At 47.1% G+C, this 18,784-nt stretch overlaps 1 protein-coding gene across 16 annotated transcripts in view; it reads right to left on the reverse strand.

The window, feature by feature from the left end:
* Positions 1 to 18,784, reverse strand: part of MCF2L2 (MCF.2 cell line derived transforming sequence-like 2) — a 440,334-nt gene that overhangs the window by 53,950 nt on the left and 367,600 nt on the right. For all 16 annotated transcript variants that reach the window (XR_008318527.1, XR_008318525.1, XM_053304949.1 and 13 more), the window contains one exon: positions 8,952 to 9,024. Coding sequence is in view for 14 of the 16 variants with exons in the window: in XM_053304949.1 (XP_053160924.1) it covers positions 8,952 to 9,024 (73 nt within the window). In the remaining 2 variants the exon portion in view is untranslated. The remainder of the gene's footprint in view (positions 1 to 8,951; positions 9,025 to 18,784) is intronic.

An 18,784-nucleotide genomic window follows, 5' to 3' on the forward strand; every position in this document is an offset into this window, starting at 1 on the left:
TCTGAGGCACTGAGGAAAACACCGTGTGCTTGATGTCTTCCAGCAAATTTTCCGCGCAATATTTTTTTAATCTTTTCTTTGTATTGTTTTCTTTGTTTTTTTTCTTCCATTTTTGCATAATTACAGAACAGATAACAATGCACCAAGTTAGATGGGATGGGAGCAGCCATGTTTGTCTGCCCCATTCATGTCTAAAGTGACATGGGGTTGGGGGGTTCGTTCTCTCTCTCTCTCTCTCTCTCTCTCCAAGAAAAGGTGCACACTAGGGAGGGAAGCTGAACTCTACAACCCCCCGACCACACACACTCTCTCCCGAATGAGATTCGGGGTAAAAGCCCTGTCTGTAAAGACTCTAGAAGAGCATTCCAGAGCCTGGGGACAACAACAGAAAAGGCTCTGTCCCTCCCATCTGCATGACAATCGAGTCTCCCTCAGTGTCAACGCATAGAACAAAGCCCTCTTGGTGACCTTGTTGGGCGGGTTAGAATCCCTTGGGAGTAAACGGTCCTTCAGATATTCAGGGCCCAAACTGTTAAGGGTTTTAAAGGTAATAACCAGCACCTTGAATTGGATCCAGTAACAACCTGGCAGCCAGTGAAGCACGTTCAAAATAGGTGTACTGAGTTCCAGATAGAACCCTAGCCACTGCATTCTACACCAACTGAAGTTTCTGAATATTCTTCAAATGTAAAGTGCATTGTGGTAATCCAGCCGTGACATGATGAATGAAAGGCTAACTGCGGCCAGATCTGCCTTCTTGAGAAAGGGATGCACCTGGTGCATTAGCTGAAGCTGTGCAAAGGTACCCCTGGCCACTGTCTCCACCTGAGCATCCAAAAGCAGAGCTGCACACTTGCCTTTTCAAGGGGAGTACAACCCTATCCAGAGCCCATTGAATCCCCCCATCTCAATTGGCTTTCCTACTGACCAACAGCACCTCCATCTTGTCTGGATTTAGCCTCAGTTTGCTAGCCCACATCCAGCCCATCACTGGCTCCAGCCTCCGGTTCAGTACATCCACCACCTCCCTAAGATCCGATAACAAAGAGAGATAGAGCTGAGTGGCATTTACATATTGCTGACACTTAAGTCTAAACCTCCTGATGATCTCTCCCAGCAGTTTCACGTAGATGTTAAACAGCATGGGGGACAAAACCAAGCCTTGCAAGGACCCCAGAGGCCAAAAGCCAAGGAGTCCAGCAGGTCTTCCAGCACCATCTTCTGAAACCTCCCCTCAAGAAAGGACCAGAACCACTCTAATTCAGTACCCCCAATCTCCATATCCAAGAGGTGGTGCAGAAGGATACCATGGTCGATGGCATCAGATGCCACTGAGAGGTTCAGCAGAACCAACAGGGATGCGCTTCCCCTTTCTAGTTCCTGGTGAAGGTCATCCACCAGGCAGTTTCAGTCCCAAACCCAGGGTGGAAGCCAGATTGAAAAGGGTCTAGATAATCCAGATCATCCAAGACCCTTCACAGCAGCACAGCCACCATGTGCTCTATCACTTTGCTTTAAAAAGGGAGATTAGGAACAGGCCAGTAGCTATCAAAGTTGGAGGAATCAAGGAAGGGCTTTTTAAGGAGCCAGCGTGGTGTAGTGGTTAGAGTGCTGGACTAGGACCGGGGAGACCCGAGTTCAAATCCCCATTCAGCCATGATACTAGTTGAGTGACTCTGGGCCAGTCACCAGTCACTCTCTCAGCCTAACCCACTTCACAGGGTTGTTGTGAGGAGAAACCTAAGTATGTAGTACATCGCTCTGGGCTCCTTGGAGGAAGAGCGGGATATAAAATGTAAAAATAAATTTAAAAATAAATAAATAAAATAAATAAATAGTCGTCTTACCGCTGGCTTCTCCCTGAGTAAACATGCATGTGGAATAAGCATGGGAGGATAGTGTTGTTTGACTGCCAGGTGTGAAAAAAACATTCTGCAGTCACAGACATGTTTCTGTTTTGTTTTGTGGAAATCTGCCACAGCTGCCAAATTCTATGGCAGGCCTCTACGACAGGCAACTCATCAAGCCAACAATGCCAGCTTTTCATGGCTGCTGAAAGCAAGCCCAGGGGCCTCCAAAGGGCCCACTCCTGAGACTGCCTCTGTCCCCCATAACTTTTGTGAAGTGAAAGCAGAGTGACTCTCTCAGGGTTCACCCTGAGAGAGGGGCTCATGGGGGGAGGTTTGCTGGAGGCCTTCTGCTACTGGGGGATGGCCATGTATGGAGGCAGCCTACTAAGTTTTCAGTGAGCCTTCTGCTTTGGATGAGCCTCCTTCCTGCATAGGGCAACAAAAAATGGTGTGTGTGTGTATGTGTACGTGCGTGTGTGCACAATGCCAAGCTGGTCTGTATTCAGCTTGTTGGATCACAAACTGTGCAGGCCCATTCCACATAATCTCCCACATTCTGAAAACAAAGGCCAGATTGTGACTGTAGGTTGTACCTGGGAAAGTATTAAGAACTCTTGTCCTTGGTAAATGTGGCTTATGAACGATCACTATAGTAAACCGCATATTGCTTTATTCATTCCCTAGATAACTCATTGCATGTTGTTTCCCTAACTTAATTTCTCCGTACACACCACCCTCTAATTAAACCAGAGTACAAAGTCCAAGCAAATGGCCAGGATGCAACTATTTGCTTGTTTTATTGCTGTTTTGTGATAACTTGCTACTATCATGCTGAAAATGATTTCCTGAATCTAGCTTAGAATTTATGGCAGCAGTAACACGGCTAGGGCAGGGACCATACGGTTCTAAAGAGCAGCATTTCTTATGCTTAACTGCCTGACTTCCAGTGGGCTGGTTTAGACATCTGCTCTCCTGGTCACAAGCTGCCCTAGGCAGGGCTTCAAAATGGGCACTGTACATGCGCCCATCCACTGAACATAGTTAATTGCATGTTATCTGGATTTCTGCACACATGGATATATGCATGGGCCTCTTCTCTGCCACCTTTGGTGGGGGCGGGCAGGAAGGATCATGGACATTGGGCAAATAGGACATATGTCCATGTATGCAGTCACCTGAGCTGCATCTAATTTTCTGTGCATTCCTATGGCAGTCCGGAGTATTAGAGCAACCCACCCTATATATACTATCACATAAATCGTAATGTATCTTGGATGTAAAAACCAAGTGTTTATTTTCCACTATATAATCTGAATAAAAACAGATAATCTGAAACTGTATCAATTCTTCTAATCCAGAAACTGTATAAAATCCCAATAATAAATCCAATGACATGTAACCACATGAACCAGTTATTCTTCCATTATTTCCAAATGATGCACTTTCCACAAAGTTCATGGAGAGAAAAAACACTGCTATTGTGTCTGTTGAACTTTGCCGGAAGTTTTTCCTCTTGTTATTGGAGTTCATCTGGAGAATGCATATTTCTGTATAACTCGTTTGTCTCTGTCAAACGCGTTTCCACCTTCTAGGTCTTCCTCAGTGACACTTATGACAGTACACATGCAAATTCCTCCTCCAAAGCATCGATAACAGTATCCAAGTAAAAAGTAACCTTATATTATAAGGCCTTCTGTCTTGCCTTCTTCAAATAGTGGTGACTATGGCAAGTCATACACAAACCTGAGGCCTGCACTACACCTCTCCCCTAGAGGGAAGGTGAATGTCTAAACTGGCCCAGTGTGATTAGTAAACAAACATCTACAAGGGCTGAACCAAATATTCTTCAGGTTTGCTTTTTCACTCAAAATTAGTGATTTCATAGGAAGACTAATCCTCTCCCCCTTAATCCTATCTTTCTTCATACGTTCCAAAGTCTGACGCGACATATTGTTCACTACTGTTTGCAGCCATTCCTGCCTTCATTTTTATCGCTGCCTCGGTGGCATTTTTATTCTCCGTTTAATTCCTCTGTAAGTGATCCCAGCCAATCAGGGATGGCATACTGGGCTTGATAACACCACAGTGCTATGTAGCCAATCAGATATGTCCATTTGCTGACATTGCTAAGAGCAAATCAAGTCCATTTAGAGTGGGGGTAATGCTTCCTATCAGAGCTTTTAAAACACTGCACAACTGTGACAACTGGTGGTCAGTCCCTGGCAGGAAGGGCTATACAAAACTTTCTGTTTGGGCTGAGACATTGCCTGGGTAACAATGTTCTCCTGGTTCTAGTGTTCTTCCATTTATTCCTTGGCACTGACTCCTCGCTTGATCCTCGCCCCATAGCACAATTCCTGACTCCTGGTTCCTGGCTCCATTCTGTTTGTTGCCTATGGCTCAGTTCCGACACACCCACTCATCTTGGCTCAGAGAAAACTGCATAGGCAGTGCCTAGCACCAGCATCGGCAGCCCTTTCATGAGGCAAGGTGAGGCAGTCACCTCAGGCGGCAGATTATTGGGGTGCCAATGGGGTAGCAAGATGCCTCCTGCCACCACAATCAGAACAGCTCCCTCCAAAGTTTGCAAGGAGTGCCTCTCCTCACACTCCTTGGAAAGCTTTCAAAAAGCACAAGGGGAGATGAGAAGGCTGCTAGCAACCTTCCTCCCTGCTTCCCATGCATTTTGGTCAGTTTTGAAAGGGTTCTGGGACCCGCCAGGGTTGCGGAGCAAGGCAGCAAATCTCTTTTCTCTGGACCTTGGGAAGTATTCCTCTTGCTTCCCCCTGGAGGCTTTACAGACTGGGCTTTTATTGTGAATCCACTCCTGATTGGAGTGTGCCAGTCGACAATATGTTGACTCGATGTATTAGCTGGATTTACCCCAAAGTCTCTGCAGGCTATCAGGGACCACGACAGACAGGACTTTGTTTTCCCCCGAATGGAGGCTGTGCATTTTGGATTAGCCCAAAGTATGTCCGCCTCTAAAAAATCCTCTAGTTTCAGAGGCTTGCGGGGGGGGGGGTGTGGACAAAAAAATGGGGCTTCTGTTATGCCCCACAGTTTCTCTCTTATGTGTGGGGTGGTCATGCCAGTAAATCAGCATTTTTCAAAACTCAATGAAGGGGAATTTTTGCTGTGGTCTGCTCTAAGTAACTTGCAATTGCAAGTGTGTGGGGTGGGGTGGGGGGTGGAGAGGTGTTGTTGCAGATTGGTGATACTCTGGTGAGGGAGTCCAGAAGAGGAGGAAAAAATTCCTGAGTTAACCACAAGCACAAACTGCAAAATGTGTGTCTTCCTATATTTTACATAGGCTTTAGATATGCAGAATGGCTATAACCTGAGCCCTTTTCTGAGCTGATTCCATTAGATGTGTGTGTGGTGGGCGGTGGGGCAGGGACATGAGGTGATGAAGGCAGTCACTCACAAAGGTAAGGGTAATCTTGCTGTTTGACCCAGCTGCTGCTTGGCAACTTGTCATGCCGCCCTTCTGCTCTTAGCAGTCAAACTAAAAAACAACAACATTCTTTTCCTTCTTCCTCTGTGTTGTGATTTGTGATTGGTTGGATGAAAAACTCAGAGCAAGTAGGTGGGAACGGACAGGAAAATAATCTGCCAGGGAGTGCAGGAAGGAGCCGACAGCTACGTGAACAGTCAGTTTAATCCCCTGGATTAAACATCTTGCGAATCTGCAAAGATACCGGCAGGAAGCCAGGTGTGAATAATTGCCTGGAGGCTTTTCAGATAGTAGGCTTTGCTGCAGGTTTACCACAAATTTGAAGCATAAGGAATAATCACCACAGAATGTGGCTACACAGTTCAGTTTCCTTAGCAATGTTCATAGTAAATGAGAAAACCAAGTTTCTAGTCCTTATGGTTACAACCATATCTTTGCAAGTACTTGGGAGGTGCCTAATGAATGATAAGCTAGAAGAGTTGCTGAGTTAGATTTGCAGCTTTTAGCTAGTTCTGGAGTGATCTGAATAGTTTTTTGTCTTTTCCCATGACTAGCAGATGCTGAACAAATTATACAAATCAGTAAAATTACAGAATAAATTACACACACTAAGAGAGACCATACAAGACCACAGCTTTCAGAGCTTCAAAATTATTTCTGGAAATCTTTGATATTTTTAGCACAGCCCTACCCTGAAAATCTCTTAAAGTTGACACTACGAAGAACCTGCTAAGAACGACAGAAAGAAATTTATTTGGATATGGATGGATGTTGTATTAGAAAGATCTTTGATATCAAGGCCCTTGTCAGTTGGGTTCAGCTGGACACAAACTGAAACATGCCATTCCTTCAATCACCAGCACTCCTTCCCTGCAGCATTTTAGGTTTCCTTCCCACCACCCAAAGGCTGTTATAGCCCTATTCCGATCTTATAATTTTTTCTACCTTGCAGAAAGCGGGCAAAGCAGTGTGGTCACCTGTCAAGATAAAAGAGAATGTCCTGCAACTTAGCAAAACTGGAGAAGAAACTTCTGCAGTTATCATCCGAGGAGGTTTCTCTGGATGATAATACTGGCTCTTCTTATGCATTCACATTGGTGTATTTTTCTTTTCCAGGTTCAGAGGCATGCTAGAGGCATAGCATCAAGTCACTTCTTTGTTGTTTTCTTCGGAGTCCTAAGGGGCTATCCCTAAATACATTTGGGTTTCTGTCTTGCAGGCAGATGTCAGGTGAAGGAGAAAGAGTGGTGAACTGCAGAGACAGAAGTATATTCCATGCCCTGGGGCACAGGCGTGCCAGTGAGATTGTTATTTTTACCTACTTACTCAGCTATTTGAAGTTTTTGGCCCAGGGCATAGCTGGCACATCTAGCCAGAATAATAAGTTATCAGGGCTGCAGCAGGAATCACTCTGGCAATCAAGATCTAAGTTAAGAGCAGTTCTTCAGGCAGTTCTTCACTGGCAGGATGAGTGGTTAGATCCACTTATTTCTTGTGGTGTTAACCTTCTTCATTGGGTTGCGTAACAACAGTTTTATAGGAAACTATTGACCTACTTGCCTGAGATGCATTCAGTTCAGGGCCAGCATTGGGGGTTAATATAGTTGGGCAGTTGCCAAGGGTCCTCCGAAGGGCTCACTGTTGACTTCTGAGGTCACCTCTGTGCCCACAGCTATGGTTTGGTGATTCAGCAAGACAGGAAGGGGCCAGGATGCAGAGTTTGCTGTGGAGCCTGTTAAACCTGATTCACTGAGTGAAGGGGCTAGACCAGGCCTGCACAACATGAGGCCTGAGGGCCAGATCCGGCCCACAGGGGCTCTTCTGCTGGCCCCAGGGATGGGCCCAAAGTTTTGTGGTGCCTGAGGTGAGGTGGAAAAATGCTACCTTGCCTCATGGTGCTGGTAGGGGTCAGCCCCCTTTCAAAATCAAGCTTTTAAAGTGCATGAGGGGCAGGGAGGTGGAGAGGTTGTTAGCAGCCTCCTCTCCTCTCCTCATGCTGTGGTTAACTAATAATTGCTCTCATTAATATTTTAATGAGTAATTAATAATTGCTCTCATTTATATTTAATAATTAATTTTAACGTTCTCATTAATGTGCTGAACATTTACCTCGACCCCCACACACCAAGTCATGGTTGCTTCTGGCCCACTGGGCTATTTGAGTTGTGCACCTCAATAAAACTAGACAATAAAACTACGTACATGAGCAGCCCTACCCAGGTTAGAGTCCTACCTGGGTAGGGCTGCTCATGTGCAGTGCTGGGATCAGCCTCAAACCAGGCGCCACCCTCTGGGGTCGCCGGGTTTTGTAGCTGATGTTTTACTCAGGTACAAGGGCACGAGCATACACAGAATTGGCTGCCTAGAGTGCCCAACTCCTGAAGAATCCCCCAATGCACTGCACTCATTGCACGGTGCATTGTGGAATTCCCAGAGGCCAGGGAAACGGGTCCCAGCTGCCACTGATCCACACTGCATGGAGCAGCTTGGATCATTTGGGTGCACGGCAGTGCGATGAAGATCTATCAGTCTGGGGTGGGAGAGGAAGGTGAAACGCTGCCTTCCTTGCCCCCCTGCTAATGCTTCCTGCCTGGGCATGGAGCGTGCGAATAGCCTTTTTATATACTGGTTTGATCTGCTTCTTTAGCCCCTGGGTTCCAGGGGCCATAATATCCCCAGCTTGTTCTTTCCAAGGAACCCTCCTTGCCATGGGTCTTGCATGAAGAACTGCATCCACTACACACATATTTCCTCCTTGGCAGTCCTGGTTGCTCTGATGTCACAGACTACTTTCCTGAGGCAGATGCAGTCTAGAACGGAGGGACAAAGGCAGCAGGAAATCTAGAAGCAATGGGTCTAGGGAAGGAAGGGCAAAGGAAGCAGTGGACCTAGAAATAACGGAGGAGGCACAGACCTGAGGAAGAGGCCTCTGGGGAAAGAGACCACGGAGAGAAAGTGAAGGCTGAGGTGCTGATGAGGCTATCGAGACAAAGCACATACATGGGCAAGCAGCTGAAGAGTCACCCCTCGGGCCAAAATGTATCATCCAGAGCAATCAACCACTGGCAGAGCAAGCAAATTTGCACAAGTGCAAGAAGTTAGCTTAGCTGAGCTAAACATGGGGATGTGCAGAAATGTCCCCACTCAAACAAATGAGGCAAATGGTAGATGCACAACTGTTACGCAGCTGCAAATAGCACACGTTCCAGACATGGCCTAACTAGCTAGCGCAACAGTGTTGGGTGAATGTGCAATGTCCTTCTGAAAGCGGTCCATTGCTCTGGATAGATATCAATCACTGAGCAAAAGGCAAAGAGCAACAGGAGCACGGAGCTCAGAACAACAAAGATGCCAGCACAGTGTAAGTAACAATTGGGCAAGATGAACAAGTGGCTCCATGGGGAAGGCAACCCTCCCATCTCACACGCTAACCAATTTAATCTGGAGGAAGATGTCTTCCAGACTTCCAATATGTCAATCAGTTAGCCTCTGAGAGTGAAGCAATTCCACCCAAGATCTTGTCTCTTGCCATGGCAATCTCTGACATGCATTGCACTGAAGGTAGATTGTACAGCACCTGGGTTCTTTCGTAAAGCCCTTTACAATAGAATACTAGGAACAGCAGCCTCTGATGTAGCAATTACCTGGAGGAGTTGGTTGAATTCATGGGCGCATGATACACACTCTCAGTGATTCTTTGGTGTAGCTGGCTTGCCTCTGTTGAAGAAAACAAGAAAGGGTGGCTTTTGTATTTGTTGCTTTGCATTTAAGCATATGTGCATGTGCTGGTATAATATGAACATTTGTGCTCAAGTGTTTGGAACTAATGAGTTACATTTCTCACACTAAACATTTTGGTGCTGATTCATTGGTCTGGTATCAGAACTGGGAGGTATATAAACACCGTAGCCAGGACCAGGACAGGGTAGGTAGTTACAGCTTACCTAATTAGTGGTGGTTGGGACAATGTTACATATTGCAACCCTTCAGAACAGGTTAGTCGACTTGACTCCCACCACAGGGTAACTACAATAGGCAAAGCTTTGTGAGCTGCAGAGGAGGGGGAAATGGTTGTTTGAATCCAGCCATCATTGTGCCAATGAATACAGAATGTGCATCAAGGTCTTTGTTGTCATTCCAATGGCCAGGCAATCAGTGCTGGAGTCCACAAATCTACTTGCCAGCTCGCCCCTAGCAAGAAGGATGGTCTGTAGCCACATTCCCTCTTCTGAGCTTTCACTTGCCTTAAGGTTCGGGGAAGGTAGGAACATAGGAAGCTGCCATTTACTGAGTCAGACCATTGGTCCATTTAGCTCAGTATTGTCTACACAGACTGGCAGCGGCTTCTCCAAGGTTGCAGGCAGGAATCTCTCTCAGCCCCATCTTGGAAATGCCAGGGAGGGAACTTGAAACCTTCTGCTCTTCCCAGAGCGGCTCCATCCCCTGAGGGGAATATCTTACAGTGCTCACATGTGGTCTCCCATCAAATGCAACCAGGGCGGACCCTGCTTAGCTAAGGAGCTAAGTCAAGCTTGCTACCATAAGACCAGCTCTTCTTTCTGCAGGAGTCTCTTCCACTGTTTCTTAATTTCTCCAAAGCACAATAGAAGTTGGTGGTGGTGGTGGTGGGGGGGGACCCACTTCTCTTTGCAATTCTTATCTCATTTACACCAAGTGTTAGAGGTTATAAGAAAGCTTCCAATATGCTAGTGCTGTTTCTTATACTACAACTGTGGCATGGATGAGCAAAAATCCTGCCTCTCCCTTGAGCTCGCTCTGTCTGTCTGCCCGTCCATCTGTCCATCCATCCCACTATTCCTCTAAGGAGCCCCAAAGGATATTGCAGAACTGGGAAAAGGCTCAGAAAAGAACAACTAAGATGATGAGCAGTCTAGAGCACCTTCTTTGCGAGGAAAGGCTATAGCATTTGGGGCAGTTTAGTTTAGAAAAAAAGCAACTAAGGGGATACATCAGGCCTGCTCATCTTAGGCCCACCAGCTGTTTTTGGATTACAACTCCCATAATTCCCAGCCACAGAGGCCAATAGCCAGGGGTGATGGGAGTTGTAGGCCAACATCTGCAGGAGGACCGAAGTTGTATGTATCCGATACATGATAGAGGTTTATAAAATTATGTATGATGTGAAGAGAGTAGATAGGGAGAGGTGTATCTCCCTCTCTCACAGCACTAGAACCAAGGCTCATCCCATGACACTGATTGCCAAGAAATATAGGACCAACATAAGTTTTCAAGCACATCGTCTATGGGATTCTCTGCCACATGATGTGGTGAGTCTATCAATGGCTACTAGTTTAAATGGCTAGTAGCCATCTAAACTTGGAGGCAGGATGCCTTTGTTGCAGGGATAAATGGCAGGAGAGGGGATATGCCTGCAACTCCTCATTTAGGGCTTCCCAGAAGCATCTGTGGGAAATAGACAGACTGAACTAGATAGGCCTTGGGCCTGATCCAGCAAAGTTCTTCTTATGTTTAGAACACTTGCAAGAGAGGAAGATTCTTGTCTGTTGTTTGGAGAAGATGGGAAACAGCATAGTATTCTCTTGTTGTTTCTTATCTCCTCCAACATCAGCACAAATCAGAGGGAACCCAATAGGCTATTCTCACGATCAATGGAAACTGGGCTAAGGGAGCCCAGCCCAGGCGAGCCGGGTGTTTCAACGGCAGCTAGCCCACCTAAATACCTTTCCCCCCTAAACAAGGTTGACAGAGTGAGCGCTCCATTAACCTTGTTTTTCTAATCGTGTGTCAGCTGCGGCTGCTTGCAGCCACGGCAGGCACACTCAGGGTGGGGTGACCGGGGGGGCAGGGGGATCCCAAGCGAGCTGCGGCCGACCAAAGCTGCTGCTCGTCTGGGTGGACAGATCAGCCGCCCAGCAATGAGCTACTGCTGCTCATCTGTGGGGAGAGAGGGTCAAGCCCGCTCTCCCCGCAGGACCCCTTAACTGATTGTGTGTGTAGAGCCTCTGTTTCTCCCTTGAGGCTTCTGCACCTGCCAAAAGATCAGTGGGAGAGGAGGGCTTTGCGGCAAGCACAAATAGAAGCTGGCTAGTGGATCCCTACCTTAGATGGGACCTTTCAAGTGACTGACAGTGGTTCAGGTCTAACAAAAAGGAAGTAGGCTCATTCACCGTTAGGAGCACATGATTGGATCCTCCATCCAGGAAGCCCAGGAAGCAGATGAGCAAGGCAGCTGCAGTGTCCATTGTTGACATCAGCAGCTGCAAGCCCCTCCTTCTGTTAAACGCTCTCCGAGGGCCCCTCTGCCCACCCAGCATGCTCTGCAGTGCCAGCAGACTGGAAAGCTTCATGATGTCAGTGGCTGCCACGATTGGCCACGAAGGTGTAGGAGGCAGACAAAGCCTTGCTGAAGTGGATCCACTTCAGGACCATAGCGTACGCTTTGTAGAGTGGCACGTCCATGGATGGCATTCACTGGAGCCACAGCTCTCTATGGTTCCCATGTAGTGGGTGGGTGTCCTGAACATGATGGCTGGTAGAACAGCTGTGTGAGTTTTCACATCCAGAGTATAAAGGTGGGAAAGCGCTCCTCTCCTTCACACTCAGTTAAAAGCAGGGTAGAGAAGCTGGATTACCTTACTTGGAAAAACCTGGGCTGGAGGGATTTGTGTGAGTTCTCAGGATCATGCAAAACAGGGAAAACCTATCTCCTACCCTGATTTTAATGGTTGTTGAACCAGCCAATTATGTTTTCATACAACACCCAATTAACTGATGCAGTGGTAAAATTATTAGAGAATCTTTTCATTGTAGCAAAAGTTACGTAGGCTTTGCATTGCCATTAATCCAACAGTTTTGAAATGGCTTCTTAACATTTTGGAAATCAAGAAATTGGATAATTTTATAAACATAGTTCACTCAAGAAAGAGCATGATTTCCTTCAATAAACACCTATTTATTTGTTATCATTCTTGTCATAGGCATAAATTGGCAGGATGGGATTTGTTTGTCCCTTTGAAATAATAAACATTTTAAAACAAATGGAATTCACTGGTTAGCCACAATATGTGGCATGTAGCTGCGTTTGGCTAGTGTGTGAAGATTTGCTTTAACAGCTGTGTGACAGGCAGAAATTTAACAGATGAAGTTTGCCTGGCAAGGAGGTAGAGTGATGAAAATAACTGCATCTGCTGAATGTCTGTCCCTTAATCTACTGCTAAAGATATCAGAGGACTCCCCAGGGAACGAGGGAAAAGATGGAGATCCTAAGGGAGGAGGGACGTCATTTTTAAACTAGGTTCCCCCCTCTTTTAAAAAAACTGCCCCAGTCCAGGCTCCGCCAAACTTCATGTGTGTTTCTTCACTCTTGTGTTTTTATTGGCTCCCAGCAACCCCCATTAATGTGGTTTGCGGTAATTAGAAAAACTCTTGGCATAGGCTTCCACAGTTTGGTAAGCATGATGATGCTCTGTTCTGCCACATTGTCTGCATATGGTGGTTAGTGGAGGGAAGAGAAAGAAATAGGTGTACTGAACACAGAGGCACACTTTGCCACGCACCTTGGGGATTTGGTCGGTGGCCTCCAGTCTCTGGGGGGACCTCCAAATGTTCTGGGGGGCCTCCCCAGAGCCCCGCCACTGCCCCATGCCCGCTCCACCACTGCCCACAGGAGTCGGGGTCAAGTTAAATCTTTGAGGGGGGGTCAGGGTCAAGTTAAATCTTTTTTTAAAAAAACTTTTTTCAACCGTGGTTGTGCGGCGGAGATGGTAGCAGAGATGGGGCAGCTGGCAGGGAGAGGACCGAGGCGGGGTAAGCATTGGCAGCAGGAGCTCATTCCCTGAGCCTGCCTGCCACCCAAATGACAGGTTGGGCTGTTTTCAGCCCATTTTGGACCTCTGCGCCCTAAATGTGTGCTGCCCTCTAGGTAGAATTTGAATAGCACTGAACAGTTGAGTGAAATACTCAATGACTTAACTGTCTCATACTTCTGATTAAAGAATGCAGTGCTTGGGACAATGGACTGCGCTACCTCTATAACATACTCGGGGTGCGCCTGCCACTGCCGCCACCTCCTCCCCTGCCTCAGTCCACACCCTACTGGCTGGCCCCTGTCTCCACACCCCCGCTGCTGGCTGCCCTGGCTGCGATGGAAATGCGGTCCAGGGGCATTCTAGGTGGCATTCTAGAGCCAGGATGCTGACAGGGGCATTCTAGAGCCAGGGGTCCAGATGCTGGGGGCATGTGGGGATGCTGGGGGCATGTGGGAACAAGTGGCACGGGGGGCTGAAATGAGGGCATTTGGGATGGGGACATGTGGGGACAAGTGGCATGTGGGGGCATGTGGGGATGCATGTGGGGATTGCAATGGGTCCGGATGCTGGCAGCATTCTAGAGTCAGGAGCCAGGATGCTGCTGGGGCATTCTAGAGCCAGGAGCCACTTCTTTTCCATCCCGGGAGCCCCGAAGCCTGGCTCTGGTTCCCCTGTCTCCACCCCGCCGGCTGCCCCCTATCTCCACACCTCCACTGCACAAGGGGAGCTGAAAAAGGTTTTTAAAAAAGATTTAACTTGACCCTGACCCCCCTCAGGGCGGAGGGGGCGGGCCTCCAAAGCCCTTCAAGTCCAGGCTCCAAAATTACCTAGGTGTGCCACTGACTGAACAGTTCTGAGCCACTCAATCACCACCTAAAATATCCCATACTGAATAGAGGTCTGCCAAGAGTGGCTTGGCTCCTAACAAGTTTCCTTGTCCTCGAATGATGCACATCTCCAGAGCCCTCTAGTTGACAGTTCCAAACCTTACGTGACAATCAATATTTCTAAAGGACTGATTTGCTACAATCGCTTGCTGTTTTGTGTTTCAGTGGCCCCAGGCATTTTCCAGAGGGCTATGGATACTTTACCCCAGGGCATGTCTCACAGTTGTGTATACTTGGATGATATTTTGGTAGGGGAGATGGAACATTTACAAAAGTTAGACAAGATGCTAACCAAGCTCTTGTTGGCTGGGACAAACCTCAAGAGGAACAAATGCATTTTTCAGGCTCCAGAAATTGAAGCTCTACTCATGATCGGTGAGAAGAGCTTCTTCCGGGTCTGCGGGGAGAGCGGGCTTAGCCTGCTCTCCCAGCAGACAACCAAAAGGCAGCCCTGGGTGGCCGGATCGCCCACTCACACCACTGCCGGCTCCGTCACGGAGCTGGCAGGGGCTGCGGGGATCGGGGGCTGTGTGGCCCCCAGAAGGTCCAGGATGCCCCACACAGGCCATCCTGGAGAGACTCCTGAGCCCAGGAGGCTGTTTACAGCCTCCCGGTCAGGGGTCTGCCCATGTGTCGCTGTGCGCCTCAGCAACACACAAGCAAAAAAAAAAGAGGTTAACAGAGCACTCACTCTGTTAACCTCATTTAAGGGGAGGGGGAATTAGGCAGGCTAGCCATCGCCTGCGAGCCCGGTGGTTCCCACGATCACTGGAAAGCAGGCTAAGCTCCCTTAGCCCGCTTTCCAGGGATCGTGGGAATAGCCTCATTGTCTACCTGGGCCACAGAATTGATGCAGCAGGGTTACAACCTGTTGAGGAAAAGGTAAGGGCCATAAATGAGGCACCACCCACACATTCTGTGTCTGAACGTAAGTCGTGTCTGGGCTTACTGAATAATTACAATAAATTCTTGCCAAATTTGCCATTGGTCCAAGCTCCATTGCATGTCCTATTGCATAAGGGTGTGAAACTCCAGAGGGGACCAACACAGGGAGCTGCCTTCTCAGAAGTCAAGAAGCTGTTAATGTCTTCCACCCTCCTTACTCATTATGATGCAAAAAAAAAGAACTCCTCTTGTCTTATGATGCTTTGCCATATGGTGTGGGGGCAGTGCTGGCTCGTAAGATGCTGGATGGTTCAGAGCTTCCCATTGGTTATGTGTCTAGATCACTGGCTTCTGCAGAAAAACATGACTCGCTGTTGGAGCATGCAGGGCTAGTAGCAGTTTGGGGGGTAAAAAAAAAAATCCATTCATATCTGTTTTGCAGACATTTTGTCCTTCACTCAGACCACAAACCACTGCTGGGACTATTTGGAGAAGGTAAGTCAGTGCATTCAGTGGCTTCATCCAGGTCCCAAAGATGGGCTTTGACATTGTCATCGTATGATTACCATTTTGAATATAAAGTGGTGCCCAGGTAAAGGTAAGGTGTGCCATCAAGTCAATTTCGACTCCTGGTGCCCACAGAGCCCTGTGGTTTTCTTTGGTAGAATACAGGCGGGGTTTACCATTGCATCCCCCCTTGCAGTGTGAAATGATGCCTTTCAGCATCTTCCTATATCTCTGCTGCCTGATATAGTACCAGCAGGGATTCGAACTGGCAACTTTCTGCTTGTTAGTCAAGAATTTCCCCACTGTGCCACTTAAGGTGCCCAAGATCTGGTGCTAAATGTTAGAGTTGTGGGACCATCGGGAAACAGTTACCATAGTGTGATCAAATTCAGATTATATGCAACTGGAGCATTGTCAAGGAAGTCCAACACAGATGCATTGGACTTCAGAAGAGGAAACTTCAAAAAATGAGGGGAATGGTAAAAAGGAACTGAAAGGGAATGTCAGGAGGGTCAAACCACAACAGAAAGAATGAAACTTATTTAAAATCACAATACTAGAAGCTCAGTTGGAATGTATACCAAGCAGGAGGAAAGGTACCACCAAGTTCAGGAGGATCCCACTGTGGCTAACCAGTAGAGTCAGGAAGCTATAAAAGGGAAGAAGACTTCCTTCAGAAAATGGAAGTCCTGCCCAAATGAAGAGAACAGAAAGGAACATAAACTCAGGCAAAAGAAATGCAAGGAGACAATAAGGGATGCAAAAAGAGAGTTTGAGGAGCATATAGCTAGAAGTGTCAAGGGGAGTAACAAAAACCTATTTAAATATAGCAGAAGCAGAAAACCTGCCAGGGAGGCGGCTGGAACCTTAGATGATGAGTGTGTGACAGAGATTGTTAAGGAGGATAAGGAGATTGCAGAGAATGAAGCTGAATGAGTTATTCGCAACTGTCTTCATGGCAGAGAATACTAACCATATACCTGCTCCAGAATTGAATTTCTCAGGTTTGGAGGTTGAAGAACTGGGCAAATTTGAGGTGACGAGAGAGGATGTTCTAAGCTGTCTTGAAAAACTAAAAATTAACAAATCACCAGGGCCAGATGGCATCCACCCAAGAGTTCTGAAGGAACTCAAATGTGAAATTCCTGATATCCTAGCAAAAATATGTAACTTATCCCTACAATCAGGCTCTGTACCAGAGAACTGGAAAGTAGCTAACGTAACTCCCATTTTCAAAAAGGGATTTGGGGGGATCCAGGAAACTTCAAGCCGGTTAGCTTAACTTCTGTGCTGGGTAAACTGATGGGAAGAATACTTAAGGACAAAAATTTAAAACGTATAGAAGAACAGGCCTTGCTGAAGCAGAAGCAGCATGGCTTCTGCAAGGGCAAGTCTTACCTCACTAACCTTTAGAGTTCTTTGAGAGTGTCAACAGGCATGTGGACAAAGGTGATCTGGTTGACATAGTATACTTGGACTTCCAAAAAGCTTTTGACAAAGTTCTCCACCAAAGGCTCTCGTGTAAACTTAGCACTCATGGGATAAGGGCACAGGTTCATGTGTGGATCGGTAACTGGTTGAAGGACAGGAAACAGGGGGTGGGAAGAAATGAACAGTTTGCACAATGGAGGAAAGTAAGAATTGGGATCCCCCAGGGATCTGTACTGGGACCAGTGCTCTTTAACTTGTTCATAAATGATCTAGAAGTTGCGGTAACCAGCAAAGTGGCCAAATTTGCAGATGACACAAAACTATTTATGGTGGTGAAATCTATTTAAGGTAATGAAATCCAAAACAGATTGCGAGGAGTTCCAAAAGGATCTCTCTAGACTGGGGGAGTGGGTGACAAAAGGGCAAATATGGTTCAGTGTATGCAAGTGTAAAGTGAGGCATATTGGGGGTGAAACCCCAACTTCACATATACATTGTAGGGGTGTGCAATTCGGGTTTTCGGGTGATTCGGCTCGGACCCGAACCGAATCACCCCTGTTCTGTTTTGTGCCCGAATCTGGGTCACCCGAATCAACCCGAACCTTTTCTGAGGTGTGAATTCTCATTCTATCATAGCAAATGAGATTTTTTTCAATTAAACAACTCTCATGACCCCACTTTCACTTTTTCACACTTTCCTTTACTATGAATAATATGAGGAAGTAATCAATTTAGCACACTTCACCTTATGAAGACAAACCTCATACAAATAAATTCACCAGAATTCACCCCCTGCCCAATCACTCTTAAATTGGGGATGGGTGGTAGCCTCCACCCTTTAGACACTATCTACCATCCCACCCCACTCCTTTGGGGCAGATCCACTTTCTGCCCCCAATCTGCCCCAAAGACACCCAAACTTCAAAAAATCAGCCCTCTGCCCAATCCCCCTGAAATTGGGGTGGTAGCCTCCACCCATTAGGCACTACCACCCCACCCCACTATTTTGGGGCAGATCCACTTTCTGCCCCCAAACTGCCCCAAAGTCACTAAAACTTCAAAAATTCTGAAAAAATCACCCCTTTGTCCAAACCCCCTGAAATTGGGGTGGTAGCCTCCACCCATTAGGCACTACCACCCCACTCCACTATTCTGCCCCAGGCCCCACTTTCTGCCCCAATATGCCCCAATCTGCCCCAAAGACATGAAAATTTCAGAAATTTACCAAAAATCAGCCCTTTGCCCAATCCCCCTGAAATTGGGGTGGTAGCCTGCACCCATTAGGCACTACCACCCCACCCCACTCCTTTTGCCCAGATCCCATGCTATGCCCCTGAACTGCCCCAAAGTCACTAAAACTTTAAAAATTCACCAAAAATCAACCATGAACCGAATCACCCAAATTTTTCGGGTCCGAAATTCGGGTGATTCGGCTCGTGCCCGAAAAATATTGGGGGACATCAGGGGTGATTCGGTTCAGCCCCAAATCACCCAAAATTGTTCATTTCGGGCACAGATCGTTCTGTGCCCGAAATTTTTTGCACATCCCTAAATTGGTTGGGTCTGAGCTGTCAATGACTGACCAGGAGAGAGATCCTGGGATCCTGCTGGACAGCTGGTTGGAAATGTCAACTCAGTCAGCATGGCAGCTATGAAAAGGGCAAATTCCATGCTAGGGATCATTAGGAAGGGGACTGAAAAGAAAAATGCTGATAGTATAATGCCTTTATACAAATCTATGGTGCGGCTACATTTGGAGTACTGTGCACAACTCCAGCCACCATATCTTAAGAAAGACATTGTAGAACTGGAAAAGGTGCAGAAGATGGCAACCAAGATGGTCAGGGGCCTGGAGCACCTTCCTTATGAAGCAAAGTTACAGCATCTGGGGCTTTTTAGTTTGGAAAAGAGGCAACTACAGAGAGACATGATTGAGGTGTATAAAATTACGCATGGAGTGGAGAGAGTGGACAGAGA

The sequence above is a fragment of the Hemicordylus capensis genome, chromosome 3, assembly GCF_027244095.1.
Source record: "Hemicordylus capensis ecotype Gifberg chromosome 3, rHemCap1.1.pri, whole genome shotgun sequence".
NCBI lineage: Eukaryota > Metazoa > Chordata > Lepidosauria > Squamata > Cordylidae > Hemicordylus > Hemicordylus capensis.